The sequence below is a fragment of the Podarcis bocagei genome, assembly GCF_964188305.1.
Source record: "Podarcis bocagei genome assembly, chromosome: 4".
In the NCBI taxonomy this organism is placed as follows: Eukaryota; Metazoa; Chordata; class Lepidosauria; order Squamata; family Lacertidae; genus Podarcis; species Podarcis bocagei.
Window position 1 is genome coordinate 72,200,380 of NC_138128.1, and position 24,311 is coordinate 72,224,690.

General features: G+C 43.9%; 1 protein-coding gene across 2 annotated transcripts; it reads right to left on the reverse strand.

Annotated features, from left to right (window-relative positions):
• Positions 1–3,456: 3,456 nt before the first annotated feature.
• Positions 3,457–22,048, reverse strand: PPA1 (inorganic pyrophosphatase 1). 2 transcript variants are annotated; one of them, XM_081189805.1, is made up of 12 exons: positions 21,891–22,048; positions 18,011–18,075; positions 14,696–14,776; positions 13,107–13,160; positions 12,092–12,211; positions 10,355–10,441; positions 9,297–9,423; positions 8,006–8,133; positions 6,758–6,840; positions 6,450–6,519; positions 4,773–4,812; positions 3,457–3,822 (listed from the first exon to the last, which is right to left on the reverse strand). In XM_081189805.1, the coding sequence occupies exons 1-12, from the start codon at positions 21,952–21,954 to the stop codon at positions 3,794–3,796; spliced, it is 948 nt and encodes a 315-aa protein (XP_081045931.1). In that variant the 5' UTR covers positions 21,955–22,048; the 3' UTR covers positions 3,457–3,793. The 2 variants fall into 2 exon arrangements, with proteins under 2 accessions (XP_081045931.1, XP_081045932.1); XM_081189806.1 differs by lacking the exon at positions 14,696–14,776 and having other exon boundaries at positions 21,891–22,047.
• Between the last annotated feature and the right edge of the window lie 2,263 nt (positions 22,049–24,311).

Sequence of the window (24,311 nt, forward strand, 5' to 3'; positions counted from 1 at the left end):
AAGGCTACGAATCCTAGAATGGCAGCGTTCGAAGGGATCCCCGTGGTCATCTAGCCCAGTCCCCTGCAATGCAGGAAGCTCCAACATCCCGTCCAATGTCTGGGGGCGGCGGCGGGGAAATAACATCCCATCCAATATGAAACCATACCGGGCTTTGCTAGCTGGGATACCTCAGTTGGTAGAACATGATGAGTCGCTTAATCTTACAAGACGTGGGTTCAAGTTTTGTGTCGGGCAAAAGATTCCAGCATTGCAGGGGTTAGACTAGATGACCCCCGGGGTCCCTTCCAACTCTACGATTCTATAATTCAGTTCGGCTGACTATGAGAATGTGAGGAAGGTCCCTGCAGCTCAGTCACCCTTCCATTGCGGCATGCTGCTCTTGCGGTCGCCGCGCAGGTGGGAGCAGGGCATGAGCGCAGTAGCTGTCTTGCCCACTTGCGACCCCCACCCCAGCATTGGGTGTTTCCGAAGCTGGACGCAGCCACTGTGGCTAGGGGCCACTGACAGGCTTATCCTCAGTGAGTTTTAAGCCTGTTTTAAAGCCTTCCCACTTGGTGGCCATCGGTACCTCTTGCAGTAGCGGATTGCTTGATTTATGTGCTGTGTGAATTTCTGTTGTTTCCCTCAATCTTTCAGTCTTGGAAGGCTGTGGATTCTCCATGAGAAAACTCAATATTCGATTAGAAAATAAAGATCTGAAGCTTTCTCTCTTTTTTGGCCTGGTCGATTATCTAGCATCCATCCATTTGCTTTTTGCAATGATCCTGCACTGTGCGTCTCAGGCCTCGCCAGCCTTCACATACACAGCAAATGCTGTTCTTTCATATTCACTATCAAGTTCCACTCGAAACTGGATCTTTAACAGTATCAGGGCTTGGCCACACTTTTGCTTGTCTGAAGCCTAGAAAGCATGAGTCCAAGCAGTTTTGCCTTTGCCCTGCAGCTTCCCCCACAAGCCCAGGCAAATCTGCTCTTTAGTACTAAATTGGGACAAACGGCTATCTGCAGAAAACCCAATTGCTAACTGTTCTGATTCAACACTAAACTGTAGGCTTTCGCATGAGAAAACGGCGGGACAAGATTTGGATGAGCTCTCCCTCTACATTTGCTTAGGCAGAGGGCCTTAGTGGTGCCCACCCTGTGGGAGGCCCTCCCATCATATGTTAAGGAGATGAGTAATTACATAACATTTGGGAAAGATCTGAAGGCAGCCCAGTATAGGGAAGCTTTTGAAGGCTTTACTATGTTTTTATATATGCTGGAAGTCGCCCAAAGTGGCTGGAGCAACCCAGTCAGATGGGTGGGGTATGAATTATTTTGAACTGCATTTCCCAGTTTAATGCCCACTCACCCACTTTTGAGAGATCCTTTGGAGTGCCTCACAACTCACCCCAACTCTAGGTCATTTATGAATTAGTGGAAAGTGAGAGCACCTTATACCAATCCTGGAGGGGTGTCAACTTTCTACATCCCTCTGTGGGAAGAAATGCCCATTTATTCCTACTCTCTTCCCGTTCCTCAACCAGTTACTGCTCTGTAAGAAAAAACGGCTGTGGTGTCTTTCTCTTCCATCTCCACTGAGCTTGCCCTACACCACTATTTACTTTTCTTCAGCCAGTTTAAGTCCTGCTTACGTAGGCTGTGTGTGTCAGGGGTGGGGAGAGGGGTAAAACAGGTTATGCTGCATCACAACTCCATTTCCCAGTCCTGCCCCCATTGCAACTTACACTACCAAAAATGTAGTTGTTAAACAAATTCACCCGCAGGAGTCAATGGAAGGGCAGAACAGTAGGCCCAGGAACAGATGGTAGGAGCCAGGAGTTCCAGAACAAGGCATACTTTAAAAATTAGGGTAAGGAAAGTACTTGAAATGTACTTTATCGCTTGAATTCTTTTATGAGACTTCAAGAGCTTATTCTCTGTCAAGCGCTCAAAATGTTCATTGCTAAGAGGACTGTCTGCTTTCCCATACAAGTATTCATAATGATCCCAGTGAGAAAATCCATCGTCTTCAAACCTCACCTCATTACTGAAATTTTCATCCCGTCTCCAGTACAACAAAAGACATGTACCATAATGCCATAGCCATTACAATGCGGCTGCCAGGAGGGAAGCCTTTTTTTCTTATTCTGAACTATACAAACAGCATTTTATTTGGAACAGAATAGTGTTCTGTCCAAATCAATGAAACAGATCTTTCAAAAACAGAAAGCACCTACGGCCTCAACAGAAGTTTTTATGGAACAAAAGCCATGCTGCATTTTAACACCAAAACATGACCTCAAGGAAGTGCGTGGCAAATCCTTTTGAAGAATTTCAAGTTCTGCATAGAACAATCAGTGCCAGTGCCATTGATGGACACACATTTCCAGAAATTCATTCCTATCAGAAAGTAGCCTCAAGTTCTGCATGAGGGGCCCAAGGCCCAGTGCAGGCTAACTGGCACTTCTAGTATAAAATGCAAGGCTGACACTCCAAAGTAGTCAACACCAAGCAAATTACAGCTCCCACCATAGAGAAGCAGGGATGGGGGCAATTGCCTGTCTGGCATGGCCCTGCTGCTCAGACTTAGCGTTCACTCTCATTACAAGACATTCAAAGCTACGTATCATTTTAGTATTGGTATTGACTATATTTTTGCATTAAGGGAGCTTTCCAGATCACCCTTTTTACTACCAAGTAGAATATGCCAGTCTACTGCTGCCAACAAATGTAGCTTAGCTGGGGGCCTGTGTGGTACATGTAAACCTGCCAGAACTGCCATCCGAATGATGGCAGCCCCACTCCCACCCTGTGCACATTCAGTGTTAAGAGCATAGGTGCACAGGCCAGAAACTCCACTCCGCATTAATGCTGCTAAGCTACCCATCCCCAATCCCCACAGGATCCAGTGGGGGGCAGCAGCCAGGCAGTGCTATGCAGAATTCCCGGCCTACATGTCTACTCTGTTTTTGCCAGTGCCACAACCTGAAAGATATGTTCCTGACATATCTGCATCAGTGTAGTATAGATGATGGGGGCAGTGAACAAGGGACAGGCAAGGAGGCATGGAGCATGCCCACCAACTAGGAAATGGCAAGTAGTGGGTGTCATTATCCCCCCCTTCAACCTGTCAATGGCAGCTCTAACTACCAAGCACTGCAGTGAGGAAGTTGTGGCCATAATTTATTGCGAGATGAGAGGGTTAGGAGACTACTCTTAGTCATCAGAGCTACCAAACCAGCCATAGCTAACACAAGAATTGCTTGAAAAGTGTTGTACTTCCGCCTCATCTCAAGCTGGTAAGGTTAATGACAGGGAGAGGCATCTCTGGCTTCCACAATTATGTTGCTGTTTTTAAAACAGAATCCAACACTTCTTTTTTACTTTTCCCTCCATCTTCCATTACGCACGCTTCTCCCTTCATGATCGCATGAGATTTCAAAAGAACATGAAGGAGACAAGACTTCAGAATGAGCTTCAGCAAAAATTCTTCATAAGCAACGAAAGGGGTATCTACACACAACTGGGTTATGCAACAGTGATTTGCCATGATGTGCAAGTAGATTTTGAAGACTGTCAGGCTGGTGTTTTACACAAGAACTGCTCCGATGCTAGGATCTTGATATATTTTGAGCATATATTCCAAGCACACGTTACTGGTAGGTATGCAAAAATCTGTTACATCATCAAACTATTTTACATGTTTCAAAACAGGACTGCTCTTGAAATCGAAGTTCCCGCTTCTCATCTAGTTGTGCACAAGTGTTTCCTGGTGTTGTGGTAGCAACTACGGCAGCATCTGCTTCTGTCACTTCTCATAGAAGTACCACCTGTCCACTGGGTTTTAAAGGCAAAGAAATGGAAAAAGGAGACAAAAACTTTAGCATCATAAAGTAACTTGGAAAACATTCTTTATAAGGCATTGCAAATCAGTATTTCAAAATGTGAAGCAAACTTCATGCACGCCGGTTATTCATTGCTAATTTCAAGCGCTTCGGAATTCAGAGCGTGGGAAGCCAAAACAAAAATTATTACAAATTGGAAGACAATTGGACTTTTTATTTTATTTTTTTACTTTTATTGGATTTGATTTGATGTGTTAATTAGATTTTTTATTGGAAAATTAATAAACGCTTAAAAAAAATATTCATCGCTAATTTCCATATAATTTATCCTGGCTTCTGTTCTTAAAACTAGAGGTTTTAGAAGCAGCTAGAGAGCAGGCAAACAAATGCCTGTGTCCTTTGTACTGGCAAGTGGACAGGTACCAGGCATTTGGCTAGAAGGGCCGCTGCAAGCTTTGCGCCTGGAACTATGTCTTGAGCTTATACTGCACCATTTGCATATTAGAAAGACAGCCCTTCAACATTTACTGGTAACTCAGAACGTGAAGAGAAAAGTTGCACTGGATATAATTCCTGGGAAACTGGGTCATAAAGTGAGGGTTGTCAAATATTGATGTTAGACCTCCTGTAAGCATTAACAGATCTTTCAAATGAAGGAAACCTGGCTAGTGCAGTTTCACCTAAGGCACTGCGTAATAAGCTGCCCTTGTCAGAAGTGCTACACAAATGATAAAGAATGCAGGAGCTCTAATAGTGAATTGTTGGCTTTCCCTGGTCCAAGTCTTGCAAACAAAATATTTAGCTCTAATAGGGTAGTAGTTTAAATGTAAAGTTCAGTGCCAAGCAGGTGAGGATGCAGAAGGAGAGCTCTTAACGGAAGGTTCCCACTCTCCAAGAACATAAATACACATACTTCTCAAATTCACTCTGAATTAAGGTTACCTTCTGGTGGTATTGGATCAGCAGGTCCGCAGGCAGGTGCCTGGGGGAAAAAGAGGAGAGCATTAAATCCAGGATTCCTGCTAAATTTAAAAATTCAGTTTCTCTTTCACATCAGTACATAAGATTTTGCAAATAAATGCAATTGTTATAATAATTTAAATGCCATACAGTTATTTCCCCTTCTGGATGAAAAACAAGAACTCTTCTGATGCTCCCAGTAAAACTATACATCTGAGGAACTGTAATCAGACTAAAAAGATAACCCTTTCATGTGTCCTAGAACCAAGTGCTGGCATTCTGATGTGGAGCTGGCATTCTGCAGTTGCTGCAGACCATGAGTTTTCGGTCATTACACTAGGCAGCATCCCATTCCATTCCTTGCGTAAGAGCAGAGAAGGAAAGGAGGAAGAGTAGAATTTGTAAGGGGAGGAAGAAGAAGAGAAGGGGGTGGAAATTTTGGAACAGGAGGGAGATAAACTGAAATTACAGAGTTATGAGAAATTGAAGGTTAAAGTACGAGATTGGCTCCATTATTACCAAATAATGGAGGTTTATAAACAGGACAGGAAAATTGGCTTCCAGGTGGAGAAATCAAAACTAGAAACAGAACTGTTAGAACCCAATACTAAGAATTTGTCAAGAATGTACAACTTGTTGCTGAAATGGAATACACAAGATGAAACAGTTAAATCAGCCATGATTAAGTGGGCACAAGACATTGGTCATAACATTATGTTTGATGACTGGGAACAGTTGTGGACCACCGGCATAAAATTTACGGCATAAGTCGGCAAAGTAAGGTTTAAGAAAAAAGGATTTGAAATTATACATGTTTGTTTATGTGTTTGTATGTTTGTATTGTGTATTGTTTGTGTTTATACAAATTGTGAAAAACCAATAAAAAATTTATAAAAAAAAGAAGAAGAGAAGGGGGGTGGAAGTACAGTGTGCTCTCTTTGCACAGTAATACAAAAAACAGGAGTTGATACAGCCTGAACAGCCTTAGGACTAGTGAAGGAAGCTATGCCTCTCCTTAGCACTTGCATGGACGTTCTTATGAGGGCTTCCCATCATTTACAAAACATTGGTTTAGGAGGAGATTTCTGCCCATGGTGTCAATGAAGTGGTATTACTGAAACATACGGTAGGGTTGGACCTGGAAATGGTATTAGCATTTTTTATAATTATCCAGGTAATCACTAATAGGCACAGGCTGCACTACTCAGATTAGACAGTCTCTTCTCTCAAAATGATGGCTGTGCAATAGGAGTCACCATCCCAGGAGCAGAAGATGCACAACATTCAGAACTGGGTGTAGGCTGTGCTTTAAATAAATAAAATATACACAACACCCAAGTTCTGTACCATGTAGAAGGCATAAAGCAAGCCTGCTTAATGTGCATCCCTTGTTCATGAGGATATAGGTAAATGAAATATTTGGGACATGGAAAGACCCACCTTTGGACCATGACAGGTTTTGCCAGGCACTTTTTTTGCCCACCCAGACAGCCATCTTCTTTTAAATAAGTTGAACAGAAAGATTTCTAAGATGCCGAGTTCTGCAGTCAATGCCACATTTGGCGGCTTTTCCACCTTTGCATGAAATGCACACAGCCATGCAAATTAGAACGGTGTCCTTGCATGTCCTGGGCATAGAAATTAAACAGATCTGCTTACCTCTCCCACAGTAGCCCCCGCAGATGTTTGATCACAATGGCAAGGGCTGTCTGGCAAAGATGTATTTGTGCTAGAAGAGAAAGTTCAGTTATAGAAGTAGCCACGTTTTCGCTCCCTGCATATTTATTCAATATAAAAATACTGAGATATATTCCTAACCCTGACATATTTCAAAATGATGCCTGCATTACGAGTGCAAGTGCTAACAGTAACGTTTTTAGGCATCGGGCGAGCCATATGATCATCCCTCTCATTTAATTCCATCTCTTTAAAAGCCCAAGACTGGAAGGAGAAGAGTAGCAACTTACCAGCAAATTTCTCCACCTGTTTTGTTATTTACTAGAGCCTTCCAGTAATCATGGGTGTCTCCGATAATCTTAATTGAAAAGTCCTATGAAATAGAGAACAGAGCAAGTTCAGTGCTTCTTCTCAATATCTGCAATTATTGAGTGCAACAAATGCCTTGTGTTTAGTGCAACAAATACTTCCCTAGTCAAGAGAAAATCTAGGCAATAACAGCACAAGCCTGCATTATGTCCCATCCTAGTTTGTCAGTGGCATTCTAGTATTAATCTGTCCATTTCATTACGTGCTGCATTCTCAAGGAACATGGAAACAATACATCTCCTTTTAAAAAATAATGTTGAAGTGGCACATTTCTGGATGGCAACGAGTTTTTAACAAAGGCTGTACTCTGAAATGGCATAGGATGGAGGGCCAGCCAAAGTTTTGCAACAGTAAGACACAGACAAAGGGCTCTTCCAGCTTGGCATGAACAGCAGCAGAGGTTTTGACTGACTCCTTCAGCCATTCCACTGCTCACTACTGCTTATCAGTGTATTGATTTGAACACAGAAACGTTAAAAGAAGAAGATAAATGCTGCAGCTTCACCTCTAACCAAGTGGCAGGACAGAGAAATATAAATAAATGTGCTTGTTGAGTCTTCAGTGAAAAGAGAAAAACAAGAAATGAACCGTCAAGGTTTATCAAGCAATAAATATACAGCCTAACAGATGAGAAGGGGAATTAAAAGCACTTTGCCTATGTCTCTCAATGAGAGAATGGCTGAGCTGTTACAAGTAAGTGTGTGTGTGTGTGTGTGTGTGTGTGTGTGTGTGTGTGTGTAAACAAACATATGTCAGAATACAGTGGTACCTCGGGTTAAGTACTTAATTCGTTCTGGAGGTCCGTTCTTAACTTGAAACTGTTCTTAACCTGAAGCACCACTTTAGCTAATGGGGCCTCCTGCTGCTGCCGCGCCGCTGGAGCACGATTTCTGTTCTCATCCTGAAGCAAAGTTCTTAACCCGAGGTACTATTTCTGGGTTAGCGGAGTCTAACCTGAAGCATATGTAATCTGAAGCATATGTAACCCGAGGTACCACTGTATGTACATTTGTCTGTTTAATAGGTTTTTAACTTCCAGCTAAAGGAAATGAAGCACTCATCAGGAGCTACTTTCCCCACAGAATGAAGCATGAGGAACTCTGGCTCCCCATGATATTGTCAATTACCGAAAAGGACATTGACGGATATCCATCAAGATGCAAACATACCTTGTCTTTAAATTCTCCATTGAATGCAAATTGGTTTTCCGGCTTCCCGTCAGGTACTTTGTATCTTCTAAACCAGTCCACCGTCGCTTCTAAATAGCCAGGCTTCAACGTCCTGACATCATTAATATCTTATAAATAAAAATAAGAACCATGCCTTCAGAACCCAGTTACGAGTATTAGTTACAGGACACTAAAAGGACATGCCTTAGATTCAAGAACATGCTTTACTCCTCAACCCTGACACCATGTCCATTTTCCTGCCTAGTTGCAATTGTTCTAACGTGGATTAAAGGTTTGCCGAGAGCCTGCAAACAGATACAAGAACCTAGACAGATAGAACCTATCACTTTGCACGGGGCACTTTTTTTTCTGAACCACAGCCAAGATCTACAACTTAGCACAGCATTATTCTTATCTTTCTCAGTGGACTCTTGTTGCAAGGGCAAAGTTGGCAACCCCACTAGAAATCCACTCCTATACAGGGAAGAGGTGAATCTAAGAACTCCCACCAAACTAAAAAAACAACCAACCCATTGCCTTAACTGGTGTGTAGAAAGTCGAGAGGAAATCGCATGCAGTGAAGAATAATTCAAAACTAGGCTGGTGTTTTATAAAGGTACTATTTCTTGTGTAAACACCGAGACCTGGCAGTTTTCCTATCCATGACTCATAAAATATGCCGACTTATGAAGTTCTGACCACACCTTAGGCTCCATCTAGGCACAGACTCCAACTACACCACGGGAGAAATCTTCCTGCTCTTTGTAACTGGGTCTCCAAGCTACAGATAAACTCCACATAGCAAAGTCTCAATACAATGCTAGCACTTCCTTCTGTAAACAAAGCAACTGTTGTTTCTGGCACTTAACACACTCTCATTACTATTACTAAATTTATTAGTCTTTTTTTTTGCCCCAGGAAACTTAAAGCAACTTAGAAAACAACAACATTTGGTCCAAATATTTATTGCTCATGCTATAACCAGTAGTATAAGTTTCACCTCTTCTAAATGAAGTGGAACCTACAAAACTTTGATTTACTCAAGAGTTCAGTCCCTTCAAGGCAAGTAGGATTACCATTATTACCATCCATGAGATTTGTGCAGTAGTGATGTTAGCGTCCTGCTAAAGGTTTGTTAACAACCTGCTACATATTCCATGGATCTAGGAATACATTGTTCTAGAGACATAAACAGCATCATATTACCTGTGCTCTACACAGATCTCACCTTTCCTTGCTGGGCATTTGAAGGGAGAGGAAGGAAAGTTCTGATCACTTCAGTGCTACTTACTGTTCAATTTAGCAGCATCAGGGTCTTCAGTGTTGATTGCAATGACCTTCCAGTCTGTTTCAGATTCATCAATCAATGCCAGGACACCCAGCACTTTCACTTTAATTATTTCTCCTCTGCTGCACACCTGATTGAGTAGATGTTCCTCGTTAATTAGATGGAAAGACCAAAGAAAACAATTCAAATAAACCATAACAGTTAAATATTGTAGCATCTCTCACCGATTGCTCAGCAAATAGGCCTGAACCACTTATTTTGCCTAAACCAGGGACAAACACTCAGCAACCAAGGTATTTGTGAGTTGGTGTAAGGTTTCCCCAAGGAGCTCATCTTTCATATTTTTATTTTCAGATTAAAGGTATAACTACAGATGTTTGTAGAGAGACTGAGAATATGGGAGATAAAAAAGTCTGATGTTTCACATGTCATGATATTAATTGTATCAAACTTTTTCAAGGGCTAACTCAGGGGTAACGGTTTTAAGACAATACTGCAGCATGAGTCTAACTTATATAGGCATCTATTAAATAGTATTTAGAGACCGTGTAGAAATGTAAGCCTTGGCATTTATTTTAGCCCCACTCTTTATAAACTTTTCTCTGCGTAGCAATGCAGGCATATGTTCCAGCTGAGAAGAGCATTTCCTGCATCTGACTAAGTAAGTTGTAGTCCATTTAAGCTGATGCCACAATAATTCAATTTTATGGTACCACAGGACTCTCTGTTTCTGCTACCAAAACAGATACATTCTGGAATCCATTATGAACACTATATTAAATCAGTTGAAGCAAACAGACACACTTTAACAAGCCCTTAATACATTTCCAGTACGGTTGTATATGCAGAACAAGTTACCTACTGCTGATTTAAACTCATTGCAACCTTACCATGCCATGATGCAAAATTATAATGCCCAAGTTTGAACGGGGCAACTAGCTGAAAAGTCCAGTTCAGCAAGACATTCAGGTGTAAAGTTTCACCAATGTGGACAAAAAGAGATTGAAACAACAGTTTACAGCTCTAAACACAGACCACCACAACTTCAAAAAACACGTTACCTTGCTTCCAATTTCACAAACGTCAATTGGATCATTATCTCCACAGCAGCTGGTATTTTCATCTTTATGCTCTGGGTCTTCCCATGTCTTTAAAAAGAAGACGAGGTTATATGTGGCACACATACACAGTTACTTTGCTAATGGGCTGCTTATACGGCATTTGCAGTTTTACGTCTTTTAAAAAGTATTTTCTCTTGAAATGCTCTTTAGGCAGCCAACTTTGTCCACTGACAGCAACAAGAGTATGGCTGGCGGTTGTGATATATTTCTTACAAGAAAATTCAGGAATCAGAGGAAGGAGTCTGCTTTGCCTAGCTGAATCTAGGCCATTTGTTTGACGCTTTACCAAATCCACAAAGCACTGCATTTTCCTGCATATGAAAGGAGCAGGGAATTTTTTAGATCTAGTTATGAAACCTCAACTTGCTGTTAGATCTGTTGCATTAACCAGAACACACTCGCATTAATTCAAGTCGAAGAGACTTCCACGTGCGTGCATTTAGCTACCTTACACAGAAATATGGATGTGTTGATAACACATGCCAGAGGGAAGTTGCCATTCAGACTGCTTTAATAGAAATTGACCTAACTTCCTTCCAGGTCAGAAGCAGAGTTATTAAAACCCCGGCAAGGGCAGGGCTCCGGAACAGTTTACATAATGATGCCATAGCATCCCTCATGCTGGCCATCTAAAGTTTAGCTGGAACAAATGCTGCCAATTTGGAAAGTAGAAGTTACCTCAATAGATGTTTAAGATTAAAAAATAAAAATAAAAATCTTCGAAATGATTGAAGAGAAGAACACACGATTGGGCAGAGGCAGTCTATGTAGTTCTGCGGTCAGAGGGAACTCAGTAGGACAGGTCTGAAGTCTAATTCAGAAAAGGTGGAAGAACCATAACCACAATGCCAACTGGGGCAGGAGGAAGTGTCTGACAGTATGTCGTAGCCTCTGTACCACAGGAAATAAGAGGATTGATCAGTGTGGCACAGGATTGATCAGTGTGGCACAACAAACTGACCAAAGGGAGGGACTGATGCTAGCTGGAAAGCAAGTATTGGAACTGAATTAGCTGAAGTAGGGAAAAGAGCAAAATGTAAGAGTTAGTATTACAGTGATAAAACTATAAGAGCACAGCTTCCATAGCAAACTCTCACCTTCTTCTTCTTAAGAAGTCTGGTTAGTGCACTGTAATGCCATGTTTCTAAAGTCTTAGTCATATGCATTCACTATCCCCTGTGACTTGTGCTGGATTTTTCAGGGTTGAATACAGGCAGTGACCATTTCAGGCACGTCCGATATGTGCACACATGCTCACATTGCGCCAAACCTGGAAGTGGCCTCGAAATGGGATGTTTGCAAGCTTTTTCAATTGTGTTTCAAATATACACAATTTCATTTAAATGCGTTGGAATGCAACACCTACGTAAATTGAGGGGTTGCTTGTGTACTTTTCAAGATGACCCTGATATGTGAATTGTGATCTGCAAAGCCAACTGATTCAGTTGCAGCACAATCAGCTTCCATGTTTACAACATAGACTTTTCTCCTGAGATTTTGCCACCCCGTTGTCCATGCAATAGTTACACGTTCTTCCTCATTAGTGTTTTGCTCTTGCTATAATGTTGCTTTGCTAAAATGTTTGCACGGAAACATAGCACTTCCTGGGGCAGCCTAATGAACATTTATGCTCAGCAATTAAAAGACCTCTGAAAATAAAGAAAGCTAGACAAATACCTGTGGAATAGCACCGTAATTCCAGATGTATCCCTTGTGGGGAAAGACATTAGCGACATAACGTAGTTTTCCTTTCTTCACATCCTGCTTAATTGGGTTTAGAGGATCTTTGGTTGCAATCTGAAACAGAATTAGTTTAAGTTTAGCATTAACAGAAGAATGTACAAACAATCCAATTTTAGGACGGTATTTTCCCTAAAGGTGCTTCAATTCACATTTTCAAAGTACCGTATTTTTCGCTCCATAAGACGCACTTTTTTCCTCCTATAAAGTAAGGGGAAATGTGAGTGCGGCTTATGGAGTGAATGGCACCGCGCAGAGAGGTAGAGCTGTGCAGTGCCCCTTCAGTAAAGCGGGAGGAGGAACGGAGCCCCTTCTGTTCCTCCTCCCCCTTCAGCGAGGCGCCTGTCCTGGAAGCCGGAAGGGACTTCTTTTGTTCCTTCTCCAGCTTCGCTTGAAGGGGCGCCTCCTTCGCAGGAGAGGTGCTGCGCAGAGAGCGAGAACAGCGCAGTGCCCCTTCAGCAACGCGCCTGTCCTGGCTTCTGCCTTAGCCTCTTCCGGGCAGGGGGAGCCTTCATCCCGCAGCCCTGAAGAGGTTTGGCGCGTTATCCCAGAAGCCAGAACAGCCACACAGTATCCCAGAAGCCAGATCCCTCTTGCTGTTCTGGCTTCTGGGATCCAAAATCTTTTTTCCCCTTGTTTTCCTCCCCCCAAAACTAGGTGCGTCTTATCGTCTGGTGCGTCCTATAGAGCAAAAAAATACGGTAAATTAAATATCCAAATTGACAGCAACCATGAAAACTCAGAAGTCCAATAGGGCTTGCTCACGAATTGTGTGCACAGTCCTGCAGATTTAGAATAGCTGCCCATTTCTTTACTACTAACTAATCAGGAAATTTCAAATTTCAGAGAGGCTGACGCAGAATGGCTTTATCTTTCACGGATAAGCTGATTTTAATGAAGAGGCAGCCACCAAGCCAGGAACTACAGCTTTCCAAATATAGAATGCCATTACCTCCATCTTAGCATTGGTCCATCGAGGTATTTCCACAACCATGTTGAACACATCCTGAAAAGAATAAGAAACCAGAGGTATATACCATATCCATGTAAATCTAGAATTGAACATTTAATTTTGTTTATTAAAATTATAACTGTCTAGATAATAGATCTTAAGTAAAAATAGCAAAGCCATCGGGATTCAAGTAATTTCCCCCCCTAAGTGCTGCAATAAAGGAATGGGGTGAAAACTATACAGCTTTCATGCATTCATCAGTGGGGGAGACAATTTTGTCTTTTGACGCTTTTGATCCATAATGGAAGCAAAAAAGACCAACCACCTGGTATTTCGTTGTATAACTTGATATTCAATGGAGACCATTACGCAAGAGACTATTGCACAGATGCAAGAACACAATCAAAAGTTCAATGATTGAAGATCACTATCATGCTAATGCATTTTGCTTTCAATGGCAGGTTAAGATTTTACATGTCCAGATTTTCTTTTCTTTTTTTAATCAACTGCATTTACATAGCAGCCACAGAAGAGCAAAATCCACCCTGGCAGAAGAAAGGATAACATCATTTAGGATTATCCATCCAATACAGGAATGAGCAACCTGGCTGGCATGACGTATCAGGGACACTTCTCACAACAATTATTTCAAATGTGCCTTTTTTAAAGCTAGAATTCTGACAGGCATTTTGAGACCTGCAAAGGAACCTCACACTGCAAATCCTATGCAGGTCTACTCAGAAGCAAAATGGAGGTTACTCTTAAGTATGTGGGATTCTGGACTAAAAACCTTTATTAGGTAAACACATCACGCCCACAAATACCTAGCTCATATCTCAGAAAATTATCTAATCAGACTTCAGTTTCCTAACACCGTTCGAAGAGTGAATTGGCTTCAATTTTATCAACAGCCTACTTTGAGAACGAGGTGGGAGGGGACATCCCTTCTTCCTTCAGAAGGAAAAATAGCTTCTTAAGAACACAGAATTAAATGTGCTAAAAATTATGCAGGCATGAGTCAAGTGGATTGGAACCACCATGGAGCCTTGAGGCAGTATCCAAGGCTCCTGTTCCCCTAACACAAGAGGTTTGTACTAGCGTAATACAACTTTCCCCTTCTGTCCCCTGCAGCTCTCAAAATCAGCTCCAGAGGCTTGAAGGACCCTTTGGGGAAGGTTTTGTGGAGTGCGGGGGGGGGGGGGGAAGGAAAGGAAAGGAAACAGAAGCGCAACCGCATCAGCAAAACGCCACTAGTACTGCTCTGGATGCAGCCCATATAAATTACAAACCAGCCTGCAAGTATATTAAAATAATAGTGGAAATATTTATGACAGAAGCCCAGACAGTTCTGTAGCTATTTTCCTGAGGCAAAGAGAGCCCCTCACCCTTTTCATACATAAACATAAGCAGCATTCCAGTTTGCCATGCCCTGGCAAGCACGGAAAGGTACAACGAGGCCATATACATTTAAAATACGACGAGGGCAGCAGCCCAGGTGCTGATAAATTTAGAACCTCTCCAATCCTCTCAAGATCTTAAGAATACGAGGATTAGGAGCAAGAGCTGTAGACAAGACTGGGTAATGTAACCTTTTGCCCTAAACTGGACTCCCTATCTGGGCTGCTACTGAAGCTGTGGAGAACCCAGGAGAATAACGAGGAGAGCCATCCCTGCAATAAAAACAAAGAGAAGCGAAGTCTGAGAATCAGTACTGCATTGTATTGTTTAGCTTCTGGGACAATAAAATGTCTGCTTATTCTTACTAACTTTTATACCTGTGTCTCAAACAGATAAGCAAGGGGCATAGCACATTCAAATAGGCAGCGTCTCACTGCACACAAAGTCCGTTCTGCTGCCACAGGTGGATTCTTTTAAAAAACCACATGAAGCCCCTGCCTCTACTCCTTGCTCCACTGATGGCGGTGGCTGAATTTGCGGGGTTGTTTTCAGCTGTATTTGAGGACTTTATAACTGAAGATGGAATATAGTAGACAAGGGATACCATGCCTCAAGTGACAGCCAAATCCCATTCCTTCTGTTGCAAGAGTTATCGCTTGCCACATGGGGTAAATTGTGCCCAAGAGACCATTTACAGTGGCCATTAGTTATCCGATTTGTACATGCCTAAAATTAGCCAAGATTCTACTTAAACTTAAGTTCTCCTTTCAATTCTAGTTTTCAACCCTGCTATTCCTTTTGCCCCCTCAGACCTTGGCTTTTACTCTAAGGCAATGTCAACGAGATTAGATTTCCATTCTACTGTTTTATAAACTAAGCTGGTTGCGCGCGCACACACACACACAGAAAAACCACAGGGTCATTCATGCAAAATAGTTTACAGTGTTTTTCTTGTTAATGCTGCTCTGATTGTTGCTAACTAATGTGGGTTTCTTTAATAGTGAGCTTTAAAAATTTGGTACGCTTATGTGCTGCTCTTGTTTGGTTAGCCAACCTGGAGTTTTGATATTTATAGCCCAAAATTTGAATCGTAATGATTTTTTTAAAATGTGTCTCATGACCTGACAGTTTGGGCTGCCCAAATAAGACAACACTATTTAACTTTACAGTATTTCCAGAAGCCAACATGTGAAGATTTCACTGCATCAAGTTATGCCTCTAGGCCTACTTGGAAACAAAAAAGTGCTGGAACAACAAAAGCTATAGAAAATGTGAAACAAACATTGTTCCATTTCAGACTTAATGCTCTTGATCCAAAAAACTATAGTTAAGACCTGATTCAACCCTGATCTGCTTTAATGCCCATAATATATGTAGTGGTGCATTACATTTATAGAGCATGATCTTTTTGTCTTTGTCCACTGTTGCAATATTATTCTGTCTGGTTTTTTCCCTTGTATCAGCAATACAAAAATTTATAAAAAACACTTGAGCCAATAAATGATGGTTTATTGGGTTGATAAAACTCCTTGTGCCTGAAGTGCTCAGCCCTACTTTGACGCGCTTGTTCAATCCCTGCTTGCAAACCATTGTTTCCCAATTCAGATACAACAGAAAACTGAGGCAAAAACAAATCATGATATAACTGCCAAAGCAGAAGATGTGAGGAGAGAAGGAATAGGAATGTGGTGAGTAGGCAAAAAGTACATTTCCAGGCCCCGAAAACTTGATTTATCAGATTGAGATTGTTACATTTTGAAGCTGACCATTGTGTACAAATATAAGTTTAAGATAGGTTGCTAAGAATAATAACAACCCTTCAATATCAAACAATTTATGGGGAAGAGTACTATCATGGATATAAAAAAACTGAATTTCTAAAATCTGGAAAGAAGGATGAGAAAGAAAACTTCTGGGGGAACCTAACACAGCTAAGAAGTCAGCGCCAAGGGATTTTCATTTTGGCAACATCACACTGTATAAGTTGGACACAAAATGCAATGAACCAGCTTCCCCAGCTTCCCTTTAAGAACATGAAAATGCCAATAATATGAGACAGTTATGTATTTCCTCCTGCTGGGAGAGTCAGCCAGTTGGAAGCTTTTTTGTGGAGTGGCTTTTACCACTTGAAAACTTTTGAGGATTTTTAGTAGACCGCTTCGCAATTTTTCTGCCTGTTGTATCAATTGTAAGGCACTGTGCTGTTTTAAACTGTGTTTTCACAGACACACCATACAGCACCTAAATGAAGCATGTGGACCACTGGTGAAGAAGAAGAAGAAGAAGAAGAAGAAGAAGAAGAAGAAGAAGAAGAAGAAGAAGAGGAGTAGTTTGGATTTGATATCCTGCTTTATCACTACCCGAAGGAGTCTCAAAGCGGCTCACATTCTCCTCTCCCTTCCTCCCCCCACAACAAACACTCTGTGAGGTGAGTGGGGCTGAGAGACTTCAAAGAAGTGTGACTAGCCAAAGGTCACCCAGCAGCTGCATGTGGAGGAGTGGAGATGCGAACCCGGTTCCCCAGATTACGAGTCTACCGCTCTTAACCACTACACCACACTGGTGGTCTGTGGACCAGTTTAGGAACCTCTGTTCTACAGCTGAAAAGAGAAAAGTGAGCGTTGGGCTGAAGCAGGCACTAATGACTGTATACTGTATTCTGCTCTGGTCAGACCTCACCTGGAGTACTGTGTCCAGTTCTGGGTACCATAATTCAAGAAGGACACTGACAAACTGGAATGTGTCCAGAGGAGGGCAACCAAAATGGTCAAAGGCCTGGAAACGATGCCTTATGAGGAACGGCTAAGGGAGCTGGGCATGTTTAGCCTGGAGAAGAGGAGGTTAAGGGGTGATATGATAGCCATGTTCAAATATATAAAAGGATGTCACATAGAGGAGGGAGAAAGGTTGTTTTCTGCTGCTCCAGAGAAGCGGACGTGGAGCAATGGATCCAAACTACAAGAAAGAAGATTCCACCTAAACATTAGGAAGAACTTCCTGACAGTAAGAGCTGTTCAACAGTGGAATTTGCTGCCAAGGTGTGTGGTGGAGTCTCCTTCTTTGGAGGTCTTTAAGCAGAGGCTTGACAACCATATGTCAGGAGTGCTCTGATGGTGTTTCCTGCTTGGCAGGGGGTTGGACTCGATGGCCCTTGGGGTCTCTTCCAACTCTATGATTCTATGACTAGTGAACAATGGTAGTAAAGGGAAAGTTGCACCCCTCCACCCCAACTTAAGAACAAAAATTAATTTACATGCACATGCTATGTTAAAGATTACTCCGCCCTTCGTGCCAAGTTTTACTTAAGTAACATTGGTTAATAAAGCTAAGGCAGTTACCTTAAGTTGTCAAGCACGGACCAGAAATTAGGTTGAAGTTGCTTTGAACACACACAGCTTGTCCCCTGTTAAGAATAAGCAACTCTACATCGTGTGACTGGGTCACCTTTATACAGTCTGCAGGGTGAATCCCCACGAAGTTCTGCTCAGTGTGACCGCGAGCCTTACCTTGCGAGCATCTGGATGTATCGGAATGTCATGGAACGGAGAAATGTACTGTCCCTTATGGTTTTCTGAAAAACAAAGGAAATGTCCAAGTTTTTGATTATCTTTAATGCATGCAGTAGTAAAATAAAGCTGACAAAGTACCAGGGATAGAAAGTTTAAAGAATGTGAATGTCTATAAACAAAGACAAGTTGGCACAGTCCTATCAATTGGGTTTTGTTCCAATGAAATCATTGCAGCAGCAAGTGTGCTGCCGAGTTCCTACCCGCCCTAGTTTCTCAGAAGACAGCACTAAATGTGATAGTGGTTCGTCACAGATTACCCCCACCATCCATGTGCAGCTTAAAGCTCCCATCGCTAACAGCAGTGCTTCAGATAGCCTATGCAGTCTCCAAGGCACTTCCACAGTAGTCAGAGATACCTGTAGACTGTGACCTGCAACAGCCAGGTAGCCAAGCCCAGGGCCCTTTCTGCTGCTGCTTCTGTGCTCCAGCATAGTGCGTTCAGTTTTACGAGGTATCTCAGAAGGCGTTCTCCCTGAAGTGCAAACTACGGGAGCCTCTGGAAACAGCAAAACCTGTACAAGCAAGTGGACTCCAGCCTTATCAAATGACAACTGAGGCCGATATGAAGTTGCCCTGAAATGGTTTAGCTTATATCTCCAAAGATGGACAAAATGATTTCCTATTCATCATATTGCACAATGATAAGGGTACTTGGATAGATGTCAGTAGATGTCACAATCCCATTACTTTTAGACCCCCCTACACACCTACATGGCGTTTCTCCAAGGAAATTATCACACACAGCAACACAGTGCATGTGTGTGTGTCATGGACTGGGTAGGGGAGAGAGAACTGCAGCCATGTGCGCTGCACCCTTTTCCTGCACCTTTCCACCCAAGCAGAATCTTTCCCTCTCATTGGGGGAGCTGGCGGGGGTGGGAAAGACCCAAATAATTGCCCCCATGCATACATTTGCTATATTTACCCACACACAAGTACAGTGGTACCTCGGGTTACATACGCTTCAGATTACAGATGCTTCAGGTTACAGACTCCGCTAACCCAGAAATAGTACTTCAGGTTAAGAACTTTGCTTCAGGATGAGAACAGAAATCATGCTCTGGTGGCGCAGCGGCAGCAGGAGGCCCCCATTAGCTAAAGTGGTGCTTCAGGTTAAGAACAGACCTCTGGAATGAATTAAGTACTTAACCCGAGGTACCACTGTATTGCCATGGAAAACTTGCTCCCTTTTGGCATTCCACACTCCTGAAAAGAGGACCTAGTAAGTTGCATGTGGGTTTAGGGTCACAGCTTAGCAGCAGAGAATATGTTGTGCAAGCAGAGGACCTCTAGTTCAAATGACATTGGGCAACAGGACTTGGAAAGAACTCTGACTCAGTCACTGGAGTCTCCCTTGCTAAGACTCGAAGGTGGCCAGTTCCCTGGTATCCTGTGATGAGAAAAATCACCTCCACTACCTGGACTTATCCATCTGTCCAAATTTATTAGCTGAGGTATGTCTGGACTCAGAGGCTCATTTAATTTTGGACTCATGGCTTTCCTGGATTAACAGGCAAGGTTAACTGCCAGCAAGCCAAGCCAGGCTTCCACTACAATGGATGACAGCAGGGTAGATACCTTCATGTACTTAAGTCACTTTAGGAAAAAGTTTTTCCCAGCAGTCGCCAGAAACAAACTGCAAGTTGCATTTCTCAATCTAGAAGAGTATGCATCTTGGAGCATTACCTTAAAAAGGAATCTCCAGTCAAGGCATGGGATCTAGCACACCTTGTCTCAGTGTCTGCACACATTGCTCCCATCAATGCCTCTTTTTAAATGGCTGGTGCCCTGCTTTGGTATTCTAATTAGTCCTAATAAAGATATTGCCTGGGTGTGGACTTAGGAGCCTCAAGTAAAAAGCATGGCAGTCTCTCACTCCAGTGGACCTGTTTTATGATTCAGCTTTTTCAGCTTACCAGGAACATCAGTTAAGAAAACTTTGGATAATCGTCATTTCTTTGTGCAGCAAAAACTGAAGCTGTTTTGAGGTGGAGCACTACCAGGAAGAAATGAAAATCGCCTTAAAGGATTATACTGCAGGAGGCTTTTCATTTTACAGCCACCTTCACTGCCCATATCCGACAGTCTGGTTCAGACTTTAAACCCAACAGCTGTTTGCTCAATGGGGGAGGGTTAGAGGAGAACAGCGCACCAGGAGCTCACCTGCCAGTTATTGGGGCACCAAGGAAGGCAAGAAATTTCAAAACAGCCAGTGGAAAGCCAGCAAGCAACTCTGAGCATATACAAAGAGTACTTAAGTACACTTAACTATTCTGAAAGGTGAGGGTAGATGGAGCCAGGTGAGCTACCTTTGTAATCTCCAAACCACCTGGGTCAGATGACATAGCAAGTCAGACTCCAGCTTGTTTCATTTGTGGCACAGCAGCAAGAAAGGACTGCCTTAGGAATGTCTGAGTCGCATGCTGCTCAGTTAACATTACACCATAGTTTAAAAACAAGCTATGGTTAATGTGACATGCAAACTAGGCCATAGCCACTTAATAGGGCATTACATGGACAGTTAACGCCATGATCAGTCATCCTAAACCTCACCACACACACAACTTTTATGACAGCATCAGTCCCATTCTAGTACCTTGGGCAAGGACTTTCTCTTTCTCCATATATCAAGTTCTCTGTCACAGCGTCCAAGGGCAGCTGTATCTCGCACTTTCATTTCCTTCCAATTGCTTCCCTTCCCCCATCTTCTCTCCTCCTTCAGAATAGCTAAATGCTTTCAAAAGTACTCTTCTCACACAGCTAAATGTATTGTATGCTGCGTTCCATGTATTTGTTGTTCTATTTTCTGTACTGCATCCTTCTGGAGTCAAAAGTGAGGGTTGGTAACTGGGGCTTAGCAAAGAATCACAAAAGTGGGGAAATCTCAACTGCCATTCTATAATAATAGCATTACAGGTTGTGATTTCATGGCTGGAGCAGCCATCCCTGAAAGTCCACATGGGAAGACAGGTGTGTTTGTATACAAGAGTTTGGAGGGGCACTGAATTCAGGTGATGCACCCAACCCCAATTCCCCGTCCCAGCCCTAGATTTAAGGGTGACTGGGATTGCAGGAACACACACCCATGCGCCAAGCCTAATCCTCCACCCCACCCCAAATATTAGGCCTTGGAGAAGCAGGGAAACTCCCATGGCAGCATGACGGCAGTGCTGGTGCATTTGGGATCCCTTCCCCTTCTCTCTTGTGAAAAATCCCTGCAGAGCTATATAAAAGCTCTCTGGACAGGCCCGTTTCACGCTGACACAGCGGGCTGGCACCAGGCTACCCACGAGGGGAAACTGCAGCAGCGTCCGCAAACCCCTTGGCGCACGCTCCGGCACTGCACGAGCCTCACAACAACCCTGCGAGGGAGGGCCCCGCGTTAGCGCCTCTGTCCCAGATAACCAGCCGCTTGCAAGGGCGCAAAACGCAAACTCGCTTCCAAATTAAACCCGCTCCCTGACTGCGCCGCCAAGTTGGACATTGCAATGGCAACTTTTTCAAAAAAGCAGAGCGCCGTGGAAAGGATCCTGGATCGAGCCTCGCCGTCTATCAAAGCAATTACACGACACGATTCCAGAAGCGGAGGAGAAGGCGTCGAGGAACAAACGGAGCCCGGCTGTGGCTTTTTCCTAGGCTGCCTGTCTGCCCCACAAATGCCCTCCCGAGGGAGACAGACGCACGCGCGCGCGCGCGCTCGCCTCCCTCTTTCATTCATCTCCCGCCCTGCGCGCTCGCGGGCGCCCCGCGCACCGGGCTTCTCCGGCAGCCCCCCCCCCCGACTAAGCCCGCCCGGCTCCCCCGGGGGAGAACTCACTGAAGAACAGCCTGTAGCCGAGGCTGTTGGGGCAGCCCCGCTCCTCCACGCTGTAGCTGGCCATGCTGCGCCCTACCGGCTCGCCCGACCGACAGCAAAAGGAGAGCTGCTCGCTGCTCCTCCTCCCTCGAGGCGGCCTCTTATTAGCCGACGGCACGCCCTCCCAGCCGCTTCCCCCGCACTGCGCAGGCGCCCGGCCTCTCCCCTCCCTGCGCTCCTCCGAGTTTCATCATCCTCCCCACGCCGCGCCGGGCTCGGCCCCGCACTGCGCATGCCCCGTAGTGAAGAAACAACGTCCCGCCCCCTCGCAGTTCTCCCCGCCCCTCCGTTTTTTCTTCAGCAAATTTGATTTGGGGCACCTTTGACACCTTTAACGCCGCTTCACTGGGAGTAACCCCCGTTGAGTTACTTCTGAGTAGGCAAAGCCTTAGGTGCCTCCAAACACTTTACTGAGCTGGTTTGTTGTTGCTGCTGCTGCTGCAGGGGAATTAACAGGGCTAGTTCTGTGGAAATAATAAATAATAATAATCACCGACACTGGAGAAAGTCTAGACTAAGGTTTCCTCAAATTTGGGACTCCAGCTGTTTTTGGACTACAACTTCCATCGTTGCGAGGGACATAGGCGCCGACTCCATGGGGCTTGAGGGGGCCCGAGCCCCCTCAAAAATTCGTTTGGGGGGGCTCAGCCCCCCCAATAATCTCGAGCGCCCCTCCAGCAGAGCGCCGCCGCCGCGCTGGCTCTGCCTGTCGACGCTTGGCGCGTCCGCGGCTTTTATAGGGCACCGGCGCGGCGGGGGGCGCCGGGCCGGGGGAGGGGGGCGGCCGACCTGTCTCCTTGGCAACCCCATTGAGCAGCGCCGGCTCCCCTGGGAGGGCCATCCCCCCGCGCCGCCGATCGCCAACACCGCCGACGCTGTGGCTGCCCGAGCCCGAGCCAAAGCCCGAGCCCGAGCCAAAGCCCGAGCCAGAGCCAGAGCCAGAGCCCGCCAGTCAGGAAGGAAGGAAGAAGGAGAAATGGGGAGGGAGACGAGGGAGGAAAATTGCGCGCAGGATGAAGAAAGGAGAAGGGTGAACGAGACAAGCTTCCAACCCAAAAAAGGGCTGGAAGACTGGGAGGATGAAGGATCGGGAAAGAAAGCGACGCCTTCCCCGCCCGCGACGTCGCCCGCTTGTCATTGGCAGCGCAGCGGGCGCCCAGAGGGGCTGGGCACCGGCGCAGGGCCGCTCCGCAGCCGCGGAGGACAGCTGCGCGGCTAGCCCTTGTGTGGCCCGGTGGCCAGGCAAGCTCGGGCGGGGACCCCCATGCAAATCTAAGACGGGAGAAGAGGGCTGAGCAAAGGGGGTCCCTTCCCTAACCTCCGGCTCTGAGACTTCCCTGCGCCCCAGAAAAGCGAAAGGATTTTCTCTCTCTTTTTTTTAATAAATATTTTATTAAGTTTTCAAATACAAAGTTAGAAACATACACTGAAGAAAAAAGTAAAAGAACAAGAAAAAGAAAAAAAGAAAAAGAAGAAAAGAAAACCAACCATTCAACACATTTTTTATATAACTAACTGGACTTCCTCGCATCTCCCTTACCCTGCATTCTTTATAATAAAGATATCAGCAAATTATTACCTTGTTTCGTACCTTATTTTGTACTTTTCAAATACTATACCTCTAAATTTAACATACTTTTCATCAGTTACTTATATCTTAAATTAAACATAGTATTACCTTAGATTTTGACCTTTTCTTACTTAACATATAATTTCCTGTTTCCCAAATCTAATTGCTGAAGCTATAGTTTCCGAATCGTGTAAATTTTTAACATTCATACAACTTATATTGTTTTTGCAAATAGTCCTTAATTTTTTTCCAGTCCTCTTCCGTTGTTTCTTCTCCCAAATCTCGGATTCTGCCAGTCATTTCAGCCAGTTCCATGTAGTCCATCATTTGTGTCTGCCACTCTTCCAGTGTGGGCAAATCTTGTGTCTTCCAATATTTTGCGATGAGAATTCTTGCTGTAGTTGCATACATAAAGAAAGTTCTATCCTTCTTTAACACTTTCTGGCCAACAATGCCCAAGAGGAAGGCCTCTGGTTTCTTGGGAAAGGTATACTTAAATACCTTTTTTAACTCATTATAGATCATTTCCCAGAAGGCCTTCACTTTTGGACAAGTCCACCAGAGGTGAAAGAATGTCCCTTCAGCCTCCTTACATTTCCAACATTTATTATCAGACAGGTGATATATTTTTGCAAGCTTGACTGGGGTCATGTACCACCTATAAATCATTTTCATAATATTTTCCTTCAAGGCATTACATGCCGTGAATTTCATTCCGGTGGTCCATAACCTTTCCCAGTCCTCAAACATGATGTTATACCCAATATCCTGAGCCCATTTTATCATGGCTGATTTGACTGTCTCATCTTGAG